This window comes from Opisthorchis viverrini, assembly GCF_000715545.1.
Source record: "Opisthorchis viverrini unplaced genomic scaffold opera_v5_160, whole genome shotgun sequence".
Lineage (NCBI taxonomy): Eukaryota > Metazoa > Platyhelminthes > Trematoda > Opisthorchiida > Opisthorchiidae > Opisthorchis > Opisthorchis viverrini.
Window position 1 is genome coordinate 1 of NW_008751817.1, and position 22,893 is coordinate 22,893.

A 22,893-nucleotide genomic window follows, 5' to 3' on the forward strand; every position below is an offset into this window, starting at 1 on the left:
GGAATGATTGTGCTAAGCTAGTACTAAGTACCTTCCCCCAGTGAAGCATCGGTGTTGAACACTGATGTTATGCTGTCGGTGATGATGATGACAGCTGTGCAATCAGAATGTGAACTCAATGCTGAGTTAAGCCTTTAGTGCACTTCGTTTGTAAACTGAACTCTCATTAAAGGCAGTTTGAGATAATCATCTATCTTACCACACACAGACAGATCTTATGAAGGTTGGCAAGGTTCTCATGGTACCCACTGGCCAGCAAGGTTTTAGTCAGAAACTTCCCTCTTATTTTGAGCAGTCTTCAGTGCACGTGCGGTATGTCTCGATGAGCATAGTCTACACGAAGGCAAATTCACACGCGATCGGCGCATTCGGCTCGAGAACTGCAGATACCGGCCACTGAATGTGGCTTTGACGTAGACCGTTCGTTAATGAGAACCGTTCGTGCGTACCGTGGGTTCAATGTCTAAAAATGCCTAGAAATTCTTGTTTTTCGCTTTGTTCGTAATGTAAAGGGATTCGGAAACTTGGTTGAGAGTTTGTCGAGCAAGTGGAGTCATTCTAGTGTGTCTTCCACACAATGAGTGAAGACGACCCCTTGTAAAGACTCCCATGTGCTTTCAAGTCAATGAGCGAGTGTGTGATGATGCAAGGCGCAGCTCATCAGATGCACCTTGCAATAATTGGACAGGGTGGTACACCAGACTGATGCAGTTTGGAGGGGCTGCTCACTGGTAGTGGTCGTGTGTTCATTAGTTGACGTAGGCTATGTTGAGTGTTGGTGACAGTTATCCCGAAGTCTGTTTTTTCAACGAACTTTTACATCCCTAAAAGAGTCAGGTATAAATTCTGATCGGTCATCGAGGGTATTTGAAATTTCGGGAATATAATAGGATCTTATCAATTCCACAAACAGCGGAGTCACTATCCGATTCAAGAATAACGAACAACATTTGGTATCGACTTCAACTAAGTAGTCGCCTGGTGATGTCCTGGTACCCGAAAACGCTTTTGGAGCACTTTGAGGACACAAATGCATTTCAAACGTCTGATGATTTGCTTCAAACCAGCTAGCGCTTTGTTCTCTTCGCAGTTAGTCACTTTGTTTGATCATCGATGAAATTCCACTAACACTCCCAGTCGATCGACCTGTTTGGGTGGAAACCTGAGTTTGGAAATAGGGGTAAAGTCCTAAAGTCACGCTTTTGTCAGGTCGGAGATAGGCAATACGGTAGGCGGTAGGGGAATACTGATATATGATTTCCTGGAGCATTTATCTGTAAACATTTTCGGGCCTGATATGAGGGAAAAGCGACAATGCATGAGAAATCCCTGCAAAACGATGCTGTGTTACCGGACGCTTGAGTGATTTCTCCTCGGCCGACTCAGTGTAAGAGGTTATTTATCTCACTATACCGGGTGGAATAGGGTTTTTTTCTCAAACCGCCTTAAGAGGAAATCACCTCAAAAGCGGAGTGCGTCACAAACCTTAGTCAGCATTACGACGCACATATTCGGCTGCACAGCTATGCTATGAAAAGTATTCAATTCAACAGTACTTAAATTGGTCGCATTCTGCCTCATATGCGTCTTATGCATTCGACTGCAGGTGCGGTGAAAAGTACATAGGTAGAAGTAAACGTGATCTACGCTAAAGAATCAGCGAACAACTCCACTCCAAATAATTGGACCAACTGGAAGGACCTATAAGAGCTATTGGTCACCGTCTCCACAGACAACACGACAAGTAATTCAGAGAGGCCGAATTCCTTGCCCAAACACTTCTTTCCCGATACTGGTACATGGTATGAACTCATTACACTTAGTCATTTTTGAAACAGTGCAGTAAACTTTGTGAATCAAAATGATGTTGAGTCGAGAAACTGACACATTCTGGAAATAACTATCGGTAAACAATGTCTTATTTACTACCTGTGTCCTCCAACTGCATTGCCTAAGTGGGTACACTTCTAGACCTAGCTAATTGAGTGCGGCTGACAAACACCACCGAAGTGACTGCATCTAGTAATCTGCGTAATCCCATAACCTACGTCAGTACTCCGTTTCAAAAAAAATGCACGAGCGTAATTCTGTCTTAAATGTTTTCCAATTGAGAAGCAGAGTGGTTTTGTGAGGACTCACCATTAACAGCTGAAACCATACACAGCCTGCAGGAGTTAATGAAACGGTTAGCATTGGGATAATGAGAATGAAAAATATGCCACGCAAAGGTACTGTTACTTGCTCTCTCCTTTTTGAAGAAACTCGAAGAAGACTCGTAGAAGACACCAGGAAATTGATATGTTTGTTTGACATAGTATCAAATATAGACTAGGAAGCCAACACGTTCGCTTCAGTGTGATTTTTTCATAGCGTACCACGTTATTAGGTGCCTAATTTGCTAACCTACTACATCTTAACTGGGATCTATATAGCTCATTTGACAATTGGAAACTCCTAACTCAAATTTCCGTACAGTGGATTTTCTTGGTTCCTTCACCCAACGAACTGTTCTATCACTATTTCGGTCACACGATCCAAAACGTGATCTTTCATTCAAGTATTGCTGGCGAAAGGAAGAAGGCCTTCGCTGAGCAGTTGCTTATCAGGGAAACGCCAACTGGACAGTTATAGACTGTTGAACAGGGGAGCAAAATCCTCATATGAACCTTGTTTACAAAACTGAATACCTATCTTCTCCTTGAACGCGTCTTCTTGAACTTTCCCGAATATTCATTGACTGTTACTTAGATGCAAGCAAATACTACAAAGCGACTCCACAAATTCCGTAACGGATCTCTTTTCAAGAGACACAAAGCGGATTTACGAGGAAACACTACTCGCATGCCTCATCAGTAGTATCCACCGTTAGGTAGAATCGGCTGAGGTCGTTTCTGTGGCGTTTTAGCGATGGCGATTAAAAAAGTAGCACGGTTTACATGACCGGTGAGATCATGGCCTTGTGTTTCAAGTTTGTACACACACGCACTCCCAGACCCATTTGTATGTTGATTCATTCATCTGTTTTAATTGAAGTCATATCTAAATACACAGACTGCAGCAAACTGTAAGTGAATACGGAGCACTAAAATATAACATAACACTTGCCAACAAATAGATAATCAGTCTCATTACAGCTTCTGGATTTCCAGGTTTTCAGAATGAATTTAGACAGTAAAGTGTCCATGCCTGGAATGAGTTACTAGGATAAAGCAAATCCAACAGTGGTGAATAGAGGCGTTTCGTGGGTACTAACGATGCGAACTGAGTACAGGCTGTCACCACCAGCATAGCAGTATCAGCTTAATAGTAAAGTCAGCAATATTAGCTCACTAGTAAGTCATCAGTAAGCAAAATAAACTCGAGAGCCGGACGTAGCCTGACAGCACCGAACGGCTGTCGTCGCATTTCGACCACGGTTCACAAACAGCACAGGGCTGGACTACCACGATAATACCAATGACTTACACACGACCGCGGATACAATTGAGCCACTTGGATTGAATGCTCCAAGATTTTACCCTGCGGGCGAGATGGCCCATGTGGTTAGAGAGCGAATTTAATGATCAGAGGTCCGAACCCGACCTCTGCCTCTCGACTAACACTGTCTAGGCTTGGGCAACCTGGCAGTATCCCAACCCTCGTGCAACCTTCGGATGGCATGGCAGTTAGGCACCAAAAGGGTGCGATTGCTGAACGATTTTTACCCTATGGGATTGTAGCGGTAGATACGACAATTACGTATATGCAGGTAGTCTCTTTTGCCGTTCTAATTCGTTTCTTTGAAGGAGTCTATTAACTGAATTCCCATATATTCCAAATTAACCTATTCCTAGGGTTAGCGAATATACACCGATGGATCCATCGATGGATTTTCAGCAACCTTATGAGTAGCACATTACAAATATTCCTAGGGTTCTTTTCAGAGGACCATTAGCAGTCGTACCTTCAATGTAGGGCTTCCGTTTTTGATAGTCGGTTACATAAATGGAGCTGGAACGGGCAGCGCTTTGGGCCATGTATTTGTCTATGGTTCCATTCATATTCTTCAACAAAGACTACAGGATGGTACATATGGGCTGTTCTATAATAGAACAGTGGTTCTGCATAAGTTTCGTTTCAGCACAACTCAAATTTTCGCTGGAAAATAGTAAGAAAACTATTCACAAGTACGAAACAGATAAGCTTGTTTTTGTATTTATTCAATAATTCGTGACATTTTACTTATGAATTTTAGAGCACTACTATCATTCTTACATACTTCTGGTTATTTTTTTCTAAAAAAAGTTCCAGGAGATGTGAAAGAGAACTTGCTGGTACAACTGGGATGTTTCTGTCTGGTGCTTTTGCAGGGCGTTTTCGAAACGGCTTCAAGAGGGACGAGTATTGTGATTATTTCGCTGGGGAGTATACAGCGTCGGGGTTAATGAGTTTTTGAGTCCGATTTCGGAGCCCGAGTACTGATTCTCTTCGGAGCCTGTTGCAAACAACTAAATATGAGTAGCCCGTTTTCAACCGGAAGTGTCAACCCCATTCCCCATATTTTTATAGGTGATATTTAGTTAATAGAAACAAAATGTATCGTCCCCAACGTGGAGAATGTGGAAGTTATCCTGTGTGTCATCCAGCTATTCGGCTTCATGTCCATCCAGGGACACTCGTTTCTACTTTATTTTTAAGTCATTTTATGGGTATCTTGGATTTGGTGACCACCACTGGAAAGCGAATAGTTCGGTGCCAGGCGGAGCCCCGACTAGAGATTCAACCTCTCTGCATTACAGCTCATGCAATCATGGCTGCAGTGGGTCAGACCACCATACTCCAATAAACGGGTGGCTGTTCGTTAATCTTTTATTTGGTCCTTGGTCTTTTTAAAGTATACCTCGTCTCCGTTGTAAGTTTCCGCTCATTTCAAACTGACGCGTTGCCGATACACTTGCCGGGGTAAGTCTATTTTGCCCCTTCCACTGGTTTTCATTATTGCATATTGTTGCTTATGATGTACCCGTCGTTCTTTGTTGTAATAATGAACCATTGATCCTAATGTCACTTCGGTTATATGTCGCCATGATGCTGTAAATTACCAACCTTTTCTTTGGAACCGTTCCCATATCGTATCCTACCAAACCATTCAATGTAAGAATTGGTTGCGCGTTGGTTGTATCGGCGAATCCAGTGGTGCCGCCATAACTGTCACTCCCGTAGGGGATACGTAAACCTCCCCATGTCCCGCAGGTGTCGCACGAGTCGGAGTGAGAGGTGCATGTATACAGTAACGTTCAAAGTGCGTTCCAAACAGTTGATTTGACTTCTTTCCTCCAAATGACAGAGAATACTGGTTTCATCGGCAGCGTATGGCTATCCGTGCTAAAAATCTATACAATTATGGAAACTGACTGGGTAAAAATAACCACACAGACCCGTGTACATTTAAGAACATTCACCAAAATAGCTGTTCGGAGTTGCTGCCGAACACCACCAAACAAATAAAAAGGAAGATAGTCTGGACAGATATAGTACTGGAGGGCTAGGTTCAATTCGGATTAGCCACCATAAGCGACCTAGTGTTATTCGTTGGATAGATTCAGTGGCTCTCAGGTAACTGAGACCCCACTTATGAATAAAAGAGGTAGTTTTGACGCGTGTTCTGTTTTGAGGGAGGTCTCTACTTTCACTGTTTGTATCCAGTATTACCCGGCTTTTTTCGTTCCCTTGATTCGGAACAATTCCATCTTAACCTGTTCATTCTGGTTTATTGGCCCAACCTAAAATGTTCGCACCCACACTATTCCTTCAAACTGCATTCTACCACACTTTTCTGCCCCATAAAGTCTTTCTTATCACGTTCTTCGTATCCGTTACTTTGTTCATATTCCAAATGGTGACAAACGATCAAATGAGTAGAGCTGAAATGATCCTGCCATAATATCACCTATTTTTTGAACGTGCAAGTGGTCACCAATGTGCAACATACAGATGAGTTAATTTTTTCCAGGGAAGAGACAAGCTTCCAAGAGGACCCAGCGGATAGACCATGTGCTAGGTTACTATGACACCAGGGCAGTCATCAGACGACTTACTCGTCTGCGGTAAGAAACTCCTCATTCTCAGGAGGTTGTTCCAAGTCGTTCACAATTGCATCAGGCTCTCTAGGTGAATCAACTGAGGTTGACACGGACGGCGGACCAGTTTGTGAGAGAGCAATCGGATTAAGCCGACGACGGGCTGCGGAAACCAATTGCTCCTCTCGGAGTCGCCGATCAAAAGTATCCAACATTGTTTGTAACTGCTCGGATGAAATTTTCTTTGAAGTATGCCTAATCAGCACAGAATGGTTAGTGGGTGGATATAATGTTTGGCATAGAAATAATTGATAGTCGAGAAAATCAAATCCAAGACAAAGGCTAAAAACAGCTAAAATAAACACTTTTCATCATGGTCAGTCGATTCGCAAACAGCCACAGTTTCGACTAGTAGAATTGTCGGCACGGAGTACTGTTAGTTCCCAATCGGCCTGGAAACCTAGGGTGGTGGTTCTAAACCTCTCCAGTTTTGTGTATCCATTTCAGATCCATACCCCATTGGACGTGCTCTAACTCAGAGGATGCATTTGATTGTGAAAATAATTCTGACACATTCGACTTTTTGTTGTCAGTTTAAGGGTGTCCGATACTCTAGACGCCCAGTGTTTTTGCACCGCTTAAGCTCTACTTAGAACGTCAAAGCTGGAAACAAACCGGTTGAGGGATTTGCTCTCTGATTTAGTGCACAAACAACTTGATAAAACTAGTGTGCCTTGTTGCTACTCCATTTGTCCTTTAGCTAAACTTCGAAAATGTGATTTCCGCGGATTTAATGGGTAATGTCCCTAATTTACGAATCCAGTGCACCTGATCATGATTACCGATCGTTGACGTGTTACACACCCAATGTTAAGAAGGATCAGCTAATTAGGATGAACTGACGGGTCGCACGTGAGTCGCTCTTGTTCTTGGCGAATGCAGGAAGATCTATTCAGTCAGTCACACTGAAATAAACAAACCACACATTGCAACTAAACATGTCGACGGTAAAAAATACTTCGAAAAAACCTTGGAGGTTATGGTACCGAGAAAACCAGGAATTCACCACAGAATCAGTCTGACAAAGAGGAAGAATGTTGCTGACAGTCATAAAGAACGAGACAAGTATTCCGAGCACTGATGGATCGGCAACACGAGTTCCAAAGTTCTCTGCGTTTGAAACACGCGACGATGAAGACTAATCATCAGCTGGTTAGAATACGCAAGCACGATTGAATTAATTAAGCATACAGTCACATTCTCTGGAACCGTAGGTGGAAGAAATTCGATCAATGTTGGGAAAACGTGCAGTTTGAATGACCCAGTAGTACGATACAAGCATCTCCAGTAGCCTTGGTTTGCGACGCAAAGTCTCCAGGAGATAGAAAGTTGTTTTTTTCATATCAGATAAGAAAACCACAGTCGGTCACCGTACAGAATGATTTACCATGAGCTCCCTCCATTTTTCTGCGAACGGAAAGAAAAATTTCAATAGCATGTCGTTGCCGCGACTCACTCGGCCTGCTTGACGAGATTATTGCTTCTATCCCGGCAAGTTTGATCACCTTGCTCTCTCACGCACAGGTACTGAAGATTTCTAGAACGTTGGTTGTATCATGACAACTGGAATAGGTTGATCGATAAAGTGAACGCACTTCACACAACATTGATGATGTATGGAGTAGCCAGAGGACGAAAGTTGTACAGAATTCAAGTGGCAGTATGAAATCATCAGTAACGAGCGCCGTTTACTATACCCTACTCTTATAACTTCAATATTTTAATTCAAATGAACATAATCGCGTTTTTCACCCACTCAGCACTCAACATAATGTCCTAGGAGTTCTCTGAGCACACCATAGGAATCCAGCGTGAATTTAGAAGACGGATGCTAGTAGTTAACATATATGGAAAAGTGGAAAAGCATAGAAAGCAGACAATAAGAACAGCGCTTCATGGAAAAAACATCCAGTGTTCCACGAAAAATATTACAGAAGCGCATACTTGCACATATTTCGTCTCCATTCTACATCACAAGGAAGTTTGGTTGAGAAACAATCGGTTAGATAAACGACAAAAATGGGTTTCTCCGAAATACTTGGTTATTATGGAGCGACCAAACTGACGAGTGATGGGAGATGGCAAAGATGATGGTCGTTTGAGCAAAGGTCGAGGATCAACTTGAAAAGAACCTTCTCTGAATACTTGACTACGTGTGTGCTATTTATGGTCCACATTGTTTTTGGGTATCGAAGTATTTACACGTTGGTTCAGTACTGCGGCTTTTACACGACCCTTGGCGGGTAACGAAAATCTTGTTCTGCCACCGCACTATGAATAAGACTCAGTAATGTAAGAACGTGATCGTGTTCCTTTTAATCTGAGACAGAGGCAAAAAAGAAGAAGTATGTATGGAAGCACTCAGGCAGATGTCACCAGAGCATAGAATACTGCATTCTTCAACAGTCTGTCGGTGAAAGACTTTTTCAACTGGTCGAGAGGGAACCATGGAGAACGAAGAAAATATCGACTTCTGCTGAGACGAGATCTCAATGAAAGTCGAAAAGCGGAACAGTATCTCTTTGTGGATCCTCAGACGCATGCAAGACTCCCTTGAAAGGCGTCCACCACCAAGGGAAAACTCTTACAAGGAAATATAGAATCTGGTTATGTGTTGGAATATTGATAGGGGGAGTAATTCTATTGCTAATTGATGAGAGGGCTTTTTTATTTCTTCGCTGAGCTTGGCAATGAACTTGCAGACATTTCTTCACCATTTGAGGTGGCATCAGCGGTGCGCATCAACATCAACAACGCACTGATGACTTCTCCTCAGATGGCAACGAAACGTCTGCAAGTCAGTTGCCAAGCTCGGTGAACAAATCAAAAGCCACCTGATCAAATAAGAGCATAGCACTTGTTAGTAAGAAAGTCGTTCGTAAATCATACCATTCTCTCAGATTTTCTTTTATTCTTGCAAACAGCTCAGCTTCAGTCATGCCCGTTCAAAGTCAACGCCCAGAGGCTTGTTAGCCTCCTCAGAGGGGTTATGTAGTTTTTATTTCATATACAAGGAATATATATATTATGTTTTCCCTACGAAAGTTCCACTTGTCCAAAGGAGTATTGAATTTATTGTCCTGTGGAGGTATGAGAACCCCTGACAAATAAAGTGAGACTTCTACTCTGAGTTTTCGGTGCATGCTCCCTCCATCTTTGTTGCGAACTGCAGGGGCTTATGTCGCACGATCAGAGTAACTGTTACAGTTACGAGATACCACGGAATGGATTTTCTAGTGCTGAAACTCTATCCATCTCCAGGAAACCAGAAAGGAGTTGCGCTCGTACAAACTTGGTGAAATAGGACGTCATGGAAACCACAGCTTCTCGCATTCTGATGCTTCGAGTATCATATAAATTAATTATGAGCTACTTGTAACGCTTAAGTAGCTGAATGCGCGAACAAAATTGAGCAATCACTGCTGGTACGAATTTGCCGAATATGGATTTTCGCGTATTTTCAAGTTCACGCCAGCATTTTATGACAATGAGTTATCGAACCAAAATGCCAAGAGAGGATCTACCTTTAAGTGAAATTCTCCGTACGACACTAAGTAAATAGCTCAATTGCTTTCTATACTGTTGGGCTGCGGACACCTGTTGGTCTTCAGAGTTGCACACCCGCGTTCGAATTTGTTTTGTTCACCGACTACACGGAATGTAAAATTAACTTCTGTCCATCTGTCTGCTGAAACCCAACTGTAAGCACAAACGTTGTTTTTGTCAGCTTTGTTGCCGGTGGTCATGAAGTATTACGGTTCCTTCCCATGCGGGACGTCGGAGTTTTGTTCGCACAGCTACTATGATACCATGTAAATAGAGCGCTCAGTTGAGGCTCTGGTAGTTCTGGGTGCATTGACCAGAGAATGCCATCTTGTTGCATTTTTGTAATGCAAAACAACGGGTCTGTTTAACCGACCTTCAAGGGACATTAGAGTATTTTCAGCATAACCATCGCCGCGCTTTCCGCCCAAATTTCTATCGCCCTATAAGCCATAGCCACCATGACCATGTCATTTGTACACAATCACACGTAAAATTCAGCACCGAAGAATGCTTCGATGAAGGCAATCAGTCCTGGGAAGCTAAATGTTCATTAGCTGCGGGCTCATCATCGATACTGAAAAGTTTATAAGTATTAGAAGGAAGATGCATCGTTCTACTTTCCAATTTTCGCATATTGAGGCTCATAATAGCAAACGCTTTTCCAAATCAAAGTGCTGGGTGACCTTGAAGATGCGCCAAACTAAACAAACCACTCCCAACAAGAGGTCACCGAGGTGCACATTCAAGCCAGGCTTAGCATTCATGAAAGTATAGGCATGGAAAACGCCATAGTTTCGGGGAACGTATTTTCGGCCTACCCCTAGTGATCGGTGCATATTCTCGTGCTAGAAACATTTACCTATCTGGAATTTGGAACAAAACACTGGGAAGTACGATGATCTTACGCAAGTGCCCCACACAGTTACATGTATACGTGTGTACACCGAGTGGCAGAAGGCGGATTTAAGTAAAGACTAGGCGGGCAATCACGCAATTCAATGACTATAAGTGAAATAACAACCAGAAGCAGAAAACTCGGATCTACCTGAAAAGCTTTCGAGGACTGTAGCGCCATGGTGTGTTTGGTTCAATCAGATGAACGGAATAACCACGTTTTACACCCTGAAAAAATTGAATGCGGGTTGAGCAGAGGTTGTGATTCGAATATATCATGGGACAAATACGTTAAATAAAACACGTTCAGCTGTAGCACCTTTCCGGTGCCTAACTGCCAGGTTGCCCAAGCCTAGACAGGAGAAGTCGAGTGGCGGAGGTCGGATTCGAACCACGGAACTTCCGGTCAGTAAATTCGCGCTCTAACCACTTGGGCCATCTCGCCCCCATTGTATGTTTCCCCCTCCGAAAAAAGATCATTCGCTGTAAAGACTTCAACTGATCTTGGAGGAATAGAGAGATTATTGTGAAAACTTCGCTCGAATGGCTCGTTTATGAGGAAGGTTTGCCTTGTTCTAAGCGTTGCTGATTTGGCCAGACGATTTGACTGCTCAAGAATAAGTTGCTCAAACCATTGATCTGATAACTACTAGGCCGTGTCTATCACTCCAAGAAATGGTTAAGAATGAATAAATACCAAAATCACACTTCCAAGTGTAGATCTGGACAGTTTGCAGTCAGCAGCTCACAGTTAACAACCGTGATTAAAATGGCTCGATTATGTATAGCGTGAAAAATGTTCTTCTGTGGGTCATCCAAGTAAAGTCGTAAGAGACTCACTTCGTCAATATAGGGCTCCATATCTACGGCAAGAAGATTGTCATTGTCAATAACCACCGCCATGATTCCAGCTTGCATTGCGGCCCAGGCTATGGAATGAAAAACAAACAGGGAGCGACAAACATTCATAGTGTATTGTTATTACAGGAGTAAATTGGACAAAAGTATGAAAAAGCCTAAAGGTTTTCACCAAAGATGGACGCTAACCGAACATGAGATGAAAACGCCTTTACCGAAAAAACACCAGAACGGCGCTGCTCAATGGGTATCTGTTACGCGCAGGCTCATCAGGAGTGAGAGAGTAATGCCTTTCTTCCTGAACCCTTGGGTTAGGCCAACCCCATGCAGCTGTACATTCAATCACCAACTTCGGGAAGGGTGTCCAAAGGAAACCCTAGTGCGAGCTGCCTCACGCGCCGGACTTTTAAGTCAGAGGCTAGGGGCAAAACACTACACTCTTCCGCTGCCTTGTGGATCAGACAATTTTGTCAAACGCTCAAGGTGAGTTACCTCAACCAAACCCTCTCCTTCGACTGAGGCAAACGGGAAGTATCATACATAGTTTTTGTTCCACCGATGCCTCTCCCCTACCCCCTCCCACAACATAAGCAAACGTCACTGGGTCGTTTGACTGTCACTTATCTCACCGATGGGCCCTATGAACTCAGCTGCCTATTGACAATAAACAAAATAGCACCTTTATGAATCCACGGGATCGGTTCTATACAGAAAATTTTAACGTTCGCACTCTATGTCAAATGGGCAAACAGGCAATGCTTACTGAAACCTTATACTCGCTTAAAATTGATGTATGGTGTGTCTCTGAAACATGCATACAGGACCCAAGTGTGGTTATGCATCTCATAACGCCAAGGATGAACTCAGCTCTTTCACATTTCTCCCTCCGTGTGTCCGGTGACCCAGAAGCGATGACTCTGGAATATTCGGCGTGGGAGTCGCACTCAGCCCAGAGCTGAACGCGCTTTGCTGGATGGGGTCCCAATGAACAGTCGTCTTTGCGCCGTCCATTTATCCAGTTCAATCATGCTCAGTGTCGCTCGGCATAAAAAAACGGTGGCTGTTTGTAGTGTTGGCTTACGCCCCAAGGGACTGTGGCGTAGGAGCGACAACAGCTCGTCCGTCAAGGGTTGAGTTTACAATGATGCAGTGCGATCCATATTATTATACGGGTCAGAAACCTGGCCGTTGCTCGCTGAGGACGTCAAAAGACTTTCAGTGTTTGACCCTCGATGTCTTCAGAGCATCACCCGGGTCTGGTAGGAACACCGGATCAGCAATGCTGAAAGACGGAAGAAATAACTCACCCACGATAGATGAACTGATCACACTGCATGGGTTGCGCTGGCTTGGCCACGTGCTCCGTATGCCAGTCGACCGGCTTCTCGAAGGGCTTTTTTCGCACAACCACGTGAAGGGCGGAAAAGAGTCAGGGAGGTCGAACAGTGACTTGACCGTGAAGTACGGAAGCCATTATCAGCAACCTCAGCTTCCTGGATGGGGACCCCAAGACGGACCAGACCAACAGTTAGATACATTGTTGGACATGGTCCAGTTGCGCCCTCCATGGCGCTCGTAGATCCAGTCTCTTGCGTTCAATGCATAGCTCCCTTCCCAATCTCTCCACTTAAAAGTCTACTGAGAACTATGTATTTACGCATCAATTAGATCAGCTACCGAGTCCAATGCGCAACTACCATCACCAATTCCTCAGATCACCGGTGAATAGAACTGTGACAGATATAACCATTGTACGACAAGTATTCCGTTCTTACAGATGAGAATATTGATATGCATTCCAATATTACCTTACATTTGGGATATGCTCAGTTAACCTGTATGTTCTAAAATATGTACATCAGTAAACGCCAGCTGCATTAAAGCTATGTGCTTATGCGGGAAAAAGTACGTTAAGTTAGCGGGCACAACAAATCATCATACGAAACCTCTCAGTAAGGAGGGGGTCGCTGTTGAGAGGTTTCTCGAAGTAGTAGAACCCGAGTGTAGTTTGATTAATTTTTTCGTGGAAGGAGATGAGTCAGTTCCGATAACATTCCAAATCACTGCTGTCAGTGAAATTCGATCAGCAGCACGTTTGAGACATAATCATGGAACGATATGGAAATTTGTGTTCGATGAACGTTACCACCGCTGCACGGATATTGTTTAGAAGAACCACCTCCAGTCTTTACACAACAATCGAATACTACAAGACTGCAGAAAAAAGCGTGGCATTGTGGATCTTGAGTCTAGTCCGGTTACTGTTCCAGTTTGCCTCTCTGACCCTCGCAGCACCAACTGTGACCCACAGCAAGGCAGGGTTTCGATGGCCACCATAGGCTTCGTACACCGATTCGGTAACATCATCATCACCATCGACAGCATGACATCAGTGTTCAACACCGATGCTTCACTGCCGTATTGTGAATGTGCAATTCATGGTTGTACGTGGGGCTGGGATACTGCCAGGGCGCCCACACCTAGACAGGAGGACGACTAGGGTCCTCAACCAAAGCCTTTGGCTCAAAAGCCTAACCGCAAGGCAGCGGTGTTTGGCGGGAAATGCAAATGCATTACCATTTCTACGGAACAAGTCGCCACATGTTCCAACCCCCAACCTGGAGGGCCAGGAGACTGTGTTCGTCAGACCTCTAACCATTGACCAACCTGGTATGAGAGACACTGTGAGTGTCGCGGGACACTCTCCAGTATAGCTCAATGGATCGCTGAGATTCGCAAACCGTCACACCACGGTAAGGTCCAGTCTCTTCGTGACGGAGACTGAACAGCACCCATTTCAAATCGTACTATTGCCAAAAAAAGGTTATTCCTGCTTGGAAAAAGTAGAACCAGCATTTTTGGAATCTTATGTTTAACTGCAGCGGAGGTTATTCGCCTTGTTCATTCGTCTGGAGATGAAACCTACAAAACCAGGATGAGATGTACGATGTGACTACTGTGTTTCACTTACTTGCCGGGTTTAAAATTGTTTTTGTGAAGAACACTGGTCGCGAGCGGACGTCGTCTCGTCGAGTTGTATTGGAAGCCCATGCCCCGTTTACCTAGGACATCGGTAGAGTAAAATTTACCCAGTTTACTGTTTGAATGCATTCGGTTCGTCAGTACATTTCGTTATGACGTTGAGCTTTCGTGAATGTGTTCGTACTGTGTACGTATTCAGTAACATGTCACGCGAGTGGAAACTTGAGCAGACAATTTTCCTATATTTCACCCCAGACCCATAAACGGTTGTGCTTCTTGGAGTATTTGTTTAGATTACGCCTCCTCAAATAAAAAATAGCATACTAGTAAAAAACCATTCTAAGCAAATGATATTTTCAATCGAAACCACTAACTCTACAAAAATTCCAAATGACTTATTTGGCATTAGTGAATAGCAGTGCCAACCAAACACAGTCTTTTGGTAAGATTCTAGAGAATGTGAGAAACCTCTAAATATTCTGCGCTCTCTGTTGAGAGGGCGGTGAAGTATTAAAAGTTGACAATTCTAGTGATACGGTCTGTCCTCAGCGATAGATATACAAAGACCAACAAAATGATCTGTGGAAATTTACCTGTAAGGAATATCTGAATCAATTCCTTCTCCATTGGGTGAGACCTGCTTCATGTAAATGGTTAGCGCTCAACCATAAACAGCATTTAAAGAGGGGACGGGCTTGTCAAGTATTTATATGAGTTAAAACCAACGGATGAAAATCTTCAGAACAAATAAAGATGTTCGTTATAATAAGGAACACTAGACTATTTAGTTTCCGTTGAGATCATACCTCTACATAACCTGTATCGCGTACTACCATTTTAGTCACCACTGAGCCGAGGACTGTTTTATTTGGAAGGAGGAGGATATAATCTTGGAAGGAATTAAAGCGATCCTTCCAAAGTAAAGTCAGTTGATCTGAAGTCATCCCTAGTCGTCAGTTGAATGTCTCGGTTCACTTTCTATGAACGAGCAACACTGTTTCATGCGTTCCTTCATCGTGAACACAACCGGTTTGAATTTCCAGTATTCCAGTTTCTTGATCACCACATTGATACGTGTAACTGTTCCAAACTATAATTCTAAGCCAAAAAAGAAATCGAATCGTCTGACATAGGCTGTGTGATCTCACCTTAAGAAAGTGGGAGAGTGGTTTCGCTTGACTATATTTTAGGCTCTCCTGGCAGCGCCGGTACGTATTCAGAGGTCAGCGCAATAAACTTTGTCTGTTAAATGAACTTCTGCCTGAATGTGCATTGTGTCTACTTAATAGATACCTGTTGTCCTACTCAATTCATTTTGGCTAGTTCACAGAGCGATGATTTTTGCCGGCTTTTTCGCAGCGTCTTTACTTGGGGCAAGTCAACTTCCCGATCCAGATTGACATTTGATTGACTACTAGTGGCAGATGCTAAGATTTACAAATCTTAACGCCCGTAAATGCAATTTCGTAATTACTGCATCGGATTTCGACTATCCGTCTTGTAACAAGCCGACCGAGATTGAGAGTTAACCTGGCCCTCAGGAATGGGACACAGATTTGGTCTTCCAAAGGATAATAATTTTTAAAAGCCCCCGTACCGCGTGTTAAATGATAGCCTATTGACGCAGTATCAAATTAGTTTAATTGTGCAGGTGATTTGCTTCTCTTGCACGTTCTGTTTCTTCATGATCTTGGTAAACGTCCGTGGGTGTGCTGAGCCCACTTGAGGCCCAGCCTTCCAAATCATTTTCGCCTTCTTCCATATCCTCAAATTAATCCTCCGAAAATACTGACAGTTTTTTTAACACTTAACCTCCTGTACTGTGCCCAATCGTCTGAATCCGCGAATTTGTTTCACCGGTTACTTACTCACTATAGACCTACAGAAATCACTGTCACCTAACTTTTCCTCTTCTGGTTTCTATCAAAGTGCTTTACTTTAGCACGTTAACATGTTACTTCTACTGTTCATGAATCGCTCCGTTCATAGCACTGATTGTATCCGTTGCTGTCTTACTTCTGTTTCTACTATCAACTACCGGTTGAATAACATCGGTCTATGAGAAAATAATTCCCAGCGTCCCACAAGGTGACAGGCTGTCTAAACCATGCACTTTTGTAATCCAGAGTCGGTTTTCTTGGCTGATGCAGCAGTATCAGGTTCACAGACCAAACAACGGCGATCGGAATGTTGGCTCAGTAGTGTGGGTTCCGGTCGCACGTTCCGAGGCCAGTCTCCTGATTCTGTTTGGCGGTGCGATCACACGGAAATCAAAAAGGGTAAGTCGGACCATGCCCAGCTGATGGGCACACCAATGTCGGACGGTTTGGTCTTTGCGGCGAGGTGAATAAAACATGTAAAAACCAAAAGTACGGGGGGCGGAGCACGCAAATGAATGGGGGAATTATCATGATGTCAAAGTGGATGCAGGGTACAGTGATGTGTCCTTTTGATGTCACAAGTGGCGCGAATCGGCAAACGCGATTCCGGTTTGAGGTTCGTTTTGTGTTCACTGTGTCTGTCGCATTATCGTCAGAGCCAATGTCACTCCCGAGAAACGTTTAGTGTTCCAAAGCTTCCACGATTACTCCTTGATTCCTTAGAGGCACGTTCCTCCGCTAAACTTAGCACTTTGTGGTAGGCTTTTCTAGTATCCCTAAGCTTCGTGTTCTTTCTTAAAAAAATGAGAGCAATGCAGTCTGCAGTTCGCCCTTAGAAAGATGGGAACATCAGGGTTTTTAAGACTTCCCAGAATGCGCCGGACTACCTCAATAATGAAGAAATAAAATAGAACCGAACAGAGCAGACACCCTTGCCCGACATCAATGGTCGTAGGAACGCTTTTGGCGAGCACCTCATACACTTTCATGCAACCACAAGTATGTGAATACAAACAAATTTGCACAAGCACGTTGAAATGGATGAACCGTCCGAGAGAATCGAACGCCCACATGAAGTTAAGGAACACAGGATCGTAGAGCATCTACACCTGTACCGTCGCCTTTAACATGTCGTGTTAAAATGTGGTCCACACAGTACCTTCCGGGCCGGAACCCTGATTCTTGTCCTCCGGCGCTGTCAACAAGCGCCCTCGTAAGACTGAGTAGTACAAACGACGCAAAGTCTGTTAATAATAGGGGTTAAGCTAATTACTCTGTAATTGGTACACTCATAACGAGCGTCCTTTTTGAAAATGGGCACCACTAGTGATCCAACCCAGTCGGTTGCGAAAGTCTCTTTCGCTCACACGGAGGCGAATAAGTTAGACAACCAATGACCGAAATTTTATCTCCATCCCCAAACAGAGCTGTTGAAAGTTAACCGTGGCCACTAACTCAATGAAACTAGATAGACAAAAAATTGTGTATTTCGGAAACCGTTGGAGGTCAAGTTCACTGTTAAGATCTGTTTTGAGGAATCCGGTTGAACAATTGCAGGTGGCCGGTTAAATTGTTGCTAAACCACATGGATATTGGAACTCCTTACTGAAATTGGATTCAATGCACTCAGTTGTTGCTGAGAGTGTTCAACCCAACGATTCAGACGATCACTTCTTTTAAAGGTAGGTCAGCTGTTTTATCATTAATTGTTCCGCTCAACACAGGATCTTCTAGATCTGTTGAGCGTGTCAGCTGAAAGGTTTTCGCATAAACTCAGTGTTTCTCGCTTCCTCCGTTCCCTCATCTTTAGGAAAAAATCCAGCTTGTCCATCCCCGTATGCGCTTTCTTTGACCTGACGTCCGACTTTTGTCCAGTTCTGTTGTACTCCCAATCAAGAGGAATACGTATCGGAGATTTAAGCAATCTTAGAGTATTCCTCAAGGATTACTGGTTAGATATCGTTCGTTTTGCTGTTCCACTAACAGAGCGCGCCGCGTCCTGTAGGGTTGAAGATAAAAATTTCCAGTAAACGTCAACATCAGAAAACGTGGTGTCTGAAGGGGAATTCAGTAGGTGGTTTTTGTAGGTCCACTTCTTACCAGGGCCCGGGAGCTTATCCATGCCCAAGCAAGGTGTGCGCATCTGGTGCGCCTGAAAAGCGCAACGAGAAGCAGCAACAAACAACCGCGTTGCCGGTTCGTCTCCTGTTCAATCCAGAACAGTCCACCCAATTGAGCCTAATCAGCGATAAATCTACGAGCGCAATCAAATACTGGCAACCAAAACAGTATACGGGCCCTCAACCTGCTGTAATAAAACATACAATACGCCGTAAAAACTGTCTTTGAGCAAGTAGATACAATTCATAGGTAGTGATTAAGGTCGCGTTCAAGAGATACTTTCGTAGGCTTTGCCAAACGACCGGCACACGGTCGACTACCAACGGGTAACCACTCTTAGCTTAAAACCAACCGCAGCAGAACCGGCAGCGGCAACCTCTGGATTGCGGGAGCTGCGTAGCCGGAAGCGATAGATGATCCTGAGGTGGTCAGTTCAACAAATATAGTTCGGCCATGATAATCCGTTGCAGACGGATAGCGAAAATCGAACCGAACGACCCTGACCAAATATTCCTCATGCACACCACAATCCAAGAAAGAAATCTGGTTGGTCACGAATATATCTGTATCACTCCCCCGACAATGGTTAGGTGGAAGGTATTCAGAACTAATTGTATGCAATGAATGATTACCGCGAACAAGGTTTGACTTTGAAAATCCTTATATCTGACATTCGACTCTTTTACAGCACTCCATGTCTCCAAGAAACTGAACTACCAATACACAGAACTTGTTGGTAGTACGGGGGATTTGGGAATTTCAAATGAGGTTTCATCCTGCAAGAATTATTTGAGGGAATATCCACAACATTTCACCAAGATGGGAGTGCCTAACCGACAAAACAGACTGTTTCTCAGTATGACCATATATGAAACATTCCTATGACGTAACGGCTACGAATAAGGATCCGAGAGTCAATAATCTGCCGTAAATTGATCATCATGCGATCGATTTTCCCAAGGTCACCCAAACCGAGTGTCATGAGTGTCTACACTGATGCTCACCTGAGTGTCAGCAGTGATAGTTCCTGAACTGAGCATGCTTGCCACCTGCGCCTGTCTGCCCTAACATGATGGCAAAAGGAAGCAGGGTTGGCTTAACAGGTTTGCAAGTATTTACTGCGGCAACCGTGCGAACGCCAAGTGCCCATTAGATGCGTATCTGAACCACACGGGTATGGAATTGCATTCAAAGAGAATTACCTGATATATCGATAGGCTTATGCTCGCCAAAATTAAGCCATCTAAAAAGCACTCAGTTTCCAGGTAAAACTCTCATACACGGATATCCATCTGCTACTCAGCTCAAATGTCAGTAGACTATACCTAACCTAACTGGTAGTCACAAGCTATCAGTTCCATAAGGAAAGACAAGTTTGGAATGTAGGCCAGTCTTTAGGAAGCAGAAAGCCATTTTGAAGACACCTGAGGGCGGACACTAAGCGAAGAGAAGTTGTTCGAATCTATCCCATGTGGATGTTTTCGACCATACAATGTGCTTGGGACTCTCATTTTGTAAGCTCACAACCGAACAGTCTACGCTTTAGTTGAGTCATGAGGCTATTCCCAGACGGGAATAACATAGCTAAAGTGAATAGCAATCTAGTGATCTCAGTAAACCTACGAAAAGTCAGGATCGCAACATGATTGTCTGTATACGCACTTATGGTCCGTTTAACCTGCACGTCAGAAGTACTGTGGATCGAGTTGCCCGCACACATTCACGACCGCGATGATAATCGATCGCGGTCTATCACAATGGACAACGGTGGTGAAGGCGATACCATAAGCGTATACATGCACAGCATACTGACACATGTGCAGGTGTACATGCACGTATGTACCTGTGCCTAAATTGTAGGCTATGGTGCTCAGAAAAAGACGTACAGCTCCGACCCGCCTGGAAAGGGGGGGTTATCAGTCAATCACAAGTCACGTGGCTTCGGCGGTAGTTGAATGTACACACCGGTACACACACAATCGACCGTTTGTGCCATAGGTCGAGAGAATGGCATGAGCGTTACCACTGTTCATGTGCTGTTGTTTAGCGGCGTCTGTGTTGGACACAGGGTTTTCATACGTATCTATCTGTATGTCTGTTTACTTTCGCATATGCGTTTTTGCACGCATGGTGTTCGCTACCTAGAAAACGATGTAGACCTACACGTTGATAAGCCCCAAAGGTATCATAGAACCTAAGATAAAAAGTAAACGTAAAATTTACCCTTTGCATGCTGCAATGGGCGGGTGAGGAGAGAGTACCCTTCTACAGTAGCCAATGCTAAAGTCACGTCCTACGCAATCTGAATAAGAAAAAGCTAGAAAATAAAAGCCAGATTCCCACTCCAGTTAGGTAGTCTTCGTTCGCTCGCTTGAGGCCATTCGCTTTCGGCCGTTTGTCAGCGTTACGGCTCTAGTCTACAAGGTGATCTCAATCTACTACTCTGTTTTCCGTCACTTCCGTTTCATCCATTTATCATTGGACACAAACGTCAGTAAAAATTCACCAGTTTTGTAGAGAAACTGAAACACGATTGAGTCATACACCCACCTCGAGTAAGGATACGCACCAAAAGTGCATCTCAAAATTTCGTTACGTACTATTCATGTTTCAGTTTTGTGCCCTGTATTTTGAAACCGATAAACCGATAAATCATTTAACCTTTGAATGGCGCACAACCATTCAGACGAATTATACTTGCTAAACGCTCACCGCTTCTTTTCTGCAAATTGCTTTGTGTTGGTTACACAGCCTTCATGATGAGATGGTATCAAATTTGATTCTAGCTTCGACTTAAAACGATCAAACATAGGACTGTAGTCAAATGATCAAAATTCCTTTTTTTTGCCTGCACCGGCCGCACAAATCACTCAAGCGTTGCAAGAGCGGATGGCTCCAGCCGCACTGGCACAGCAACGCAATCGAATGCGATTACGTATGCATGTGACAGTTTGATTTGACGCAGATGGTTGGCTAAAGCATACCCATGTGACTCATGTTATGGAGACCTAGTCCTTGGAGTGTCTGTCACTACAGAACAGCAGGTGAAACAGTAGGTACCTCTTACGGAGTTTACTTGTTTTCAACTAGAATAAAACAAAGCCCGAAGATTGCAGTGGGTAATGGAAGGAACAGCAGCTTCGCATCTGCTTAAAATCATTCTCACCAGGAAGAGTATGGGAATCTAATCTAATCTTCCATGCTTTTCCTCAATGAATCCACATTGAGAGTAATCCAATGTCATTCCGAACACTGTGAATTTACTACTTACAGGGACTGGAAAATTTCGTTAGACTACAATGAGCTCCAGGGATTCATGACAACAACCATTCAGTGAACCTCATATGCAGTAAACAGCTTGGAATCATGATGTTTACGAATAATGGCTTGAAATCCATTGGTACCTCTGTCTTAGTGCTCAGACAAATGAGAGAAAACGAATCTCCATTTATGGGGGCAATAAGTGATGTAGGGTCTTTTACTGCAAACACTCGAGAGGCGCACAAACCCATTTTCGCTTGATGTAGACGGGCACTGAAGGTTATTTGCACATCCGACCTACCTCCTCACCTATATGCCGGTTAGGACTGACAAGTACATCTCCTTATTGTTGGTAGATCACACACAAGATGCGTGTACAATACAGCACCATATTTTGGGGTAGTTTAGAAGGAACGGATGAGTGTAAACGTGTAAACTGTAGTTGTTATATTGCGCCATACAGGGCGGCTCACTAGATCAAGTTTGTCTAGCACACACGAGCACAGGAAACACAAAAATTCCCCAAGTCAGCTGTGGGATTTAAGAATTCTGTTAGGGATATTTTCATATTCCAAATAGTTTCTGCTGCATAACAGTTTGAAATGGTAGTCGTGCGAACAGTGACCGTCAATTAAAAAAGCAACCCAGTATTTTTTGATGATTTGCGATATTTCACACTTTGCTATTTCTATTGTTAAGGTGCAAATGAGAGACTAGGACAGCTAAAACCGCATCCGAGACGTTTGGTTTATTGCATTATTCCACATCAACTCACCGTTCAAACTCCTGAAACTTGGTCAAGACCATTCATTACCACAGTAAGGATCAATCGAAACGCCAGATAACGGGAAACGTTCAGTTTGGAATGCATTTGACACAATCTAGTCAAACATATGAAATCGTTTCTCCCCACCTGCCCTTGGTTTAGCAATCAGTTCCCCAACGCAGGTTACTTTCACACATGCACGGTGCATCACGCTCCAAAGCCTAAAAATTACAGTCGACCAACTCAACAAATAGAATATTGGGAAATAGTAATTACTCCTATGTGAGCCAAGCAGTGTGGATGGCCGCAAAATTGTGTGAACAAAGTGTATCCCTGTCCAACTCACTGAAAAGATTCCCGATTCTCGTAAGCCCTAACTCTCTCTCTCTCACACACACAATTAAATAAATCGTTCCAATAGGCTAATGTCCTGATCTCTGAGCTTGGCAACATGTTTCTCAATATT

The 22,893-nt window shown here is 43.7% G+C and overlaps 2 protein-coding genes across 2 annotated transcripts in view; one reads left to right on the top strand and one right to left on the bottom strand.

Annotated features, from left to right (window-relative positions):
• Positions 1-3,559: 3,559 nt before the first annotated feature.
• Positions 3,560-6,891, top strand: T265_07153 (hypothetical protein; the record flags this gene model as incomplete). Its single annotated transcript, XM_009172604.1, has 2 exons — positions 3,560-3,748; positions 6,820-6,891. 2 exons carry the CDS (start codon positions 3,560-3,562, stop codon positions 6,889-6,891), a joined length of 261 nt encoding a protein of 86 aa, XP_009170868.1.
• Positions 6,080-22,893, bottom strand: part of T265_14219 (hypothetical protein) — a gene marked incomplete at both ends in the record, with an annotated part of 43,804 nt that continues 26,990 nt past the window's right edge. The window contains 3 exons of the mRNA XM_009172636.1: positions 6,080-6,314; positions 10,711-10,787; positions 11,400-11,488. Coding sequence (XP_009170900.1) covers positions 6,080-6,314; positions 10,711-10,787; positions 11,400-11,488 — 401 coding nt within the window. The remainder of the gene's footprint in view (positions 6,315-10,710; positions 10,788-11,399; positions 11,489-22,893) is intronic.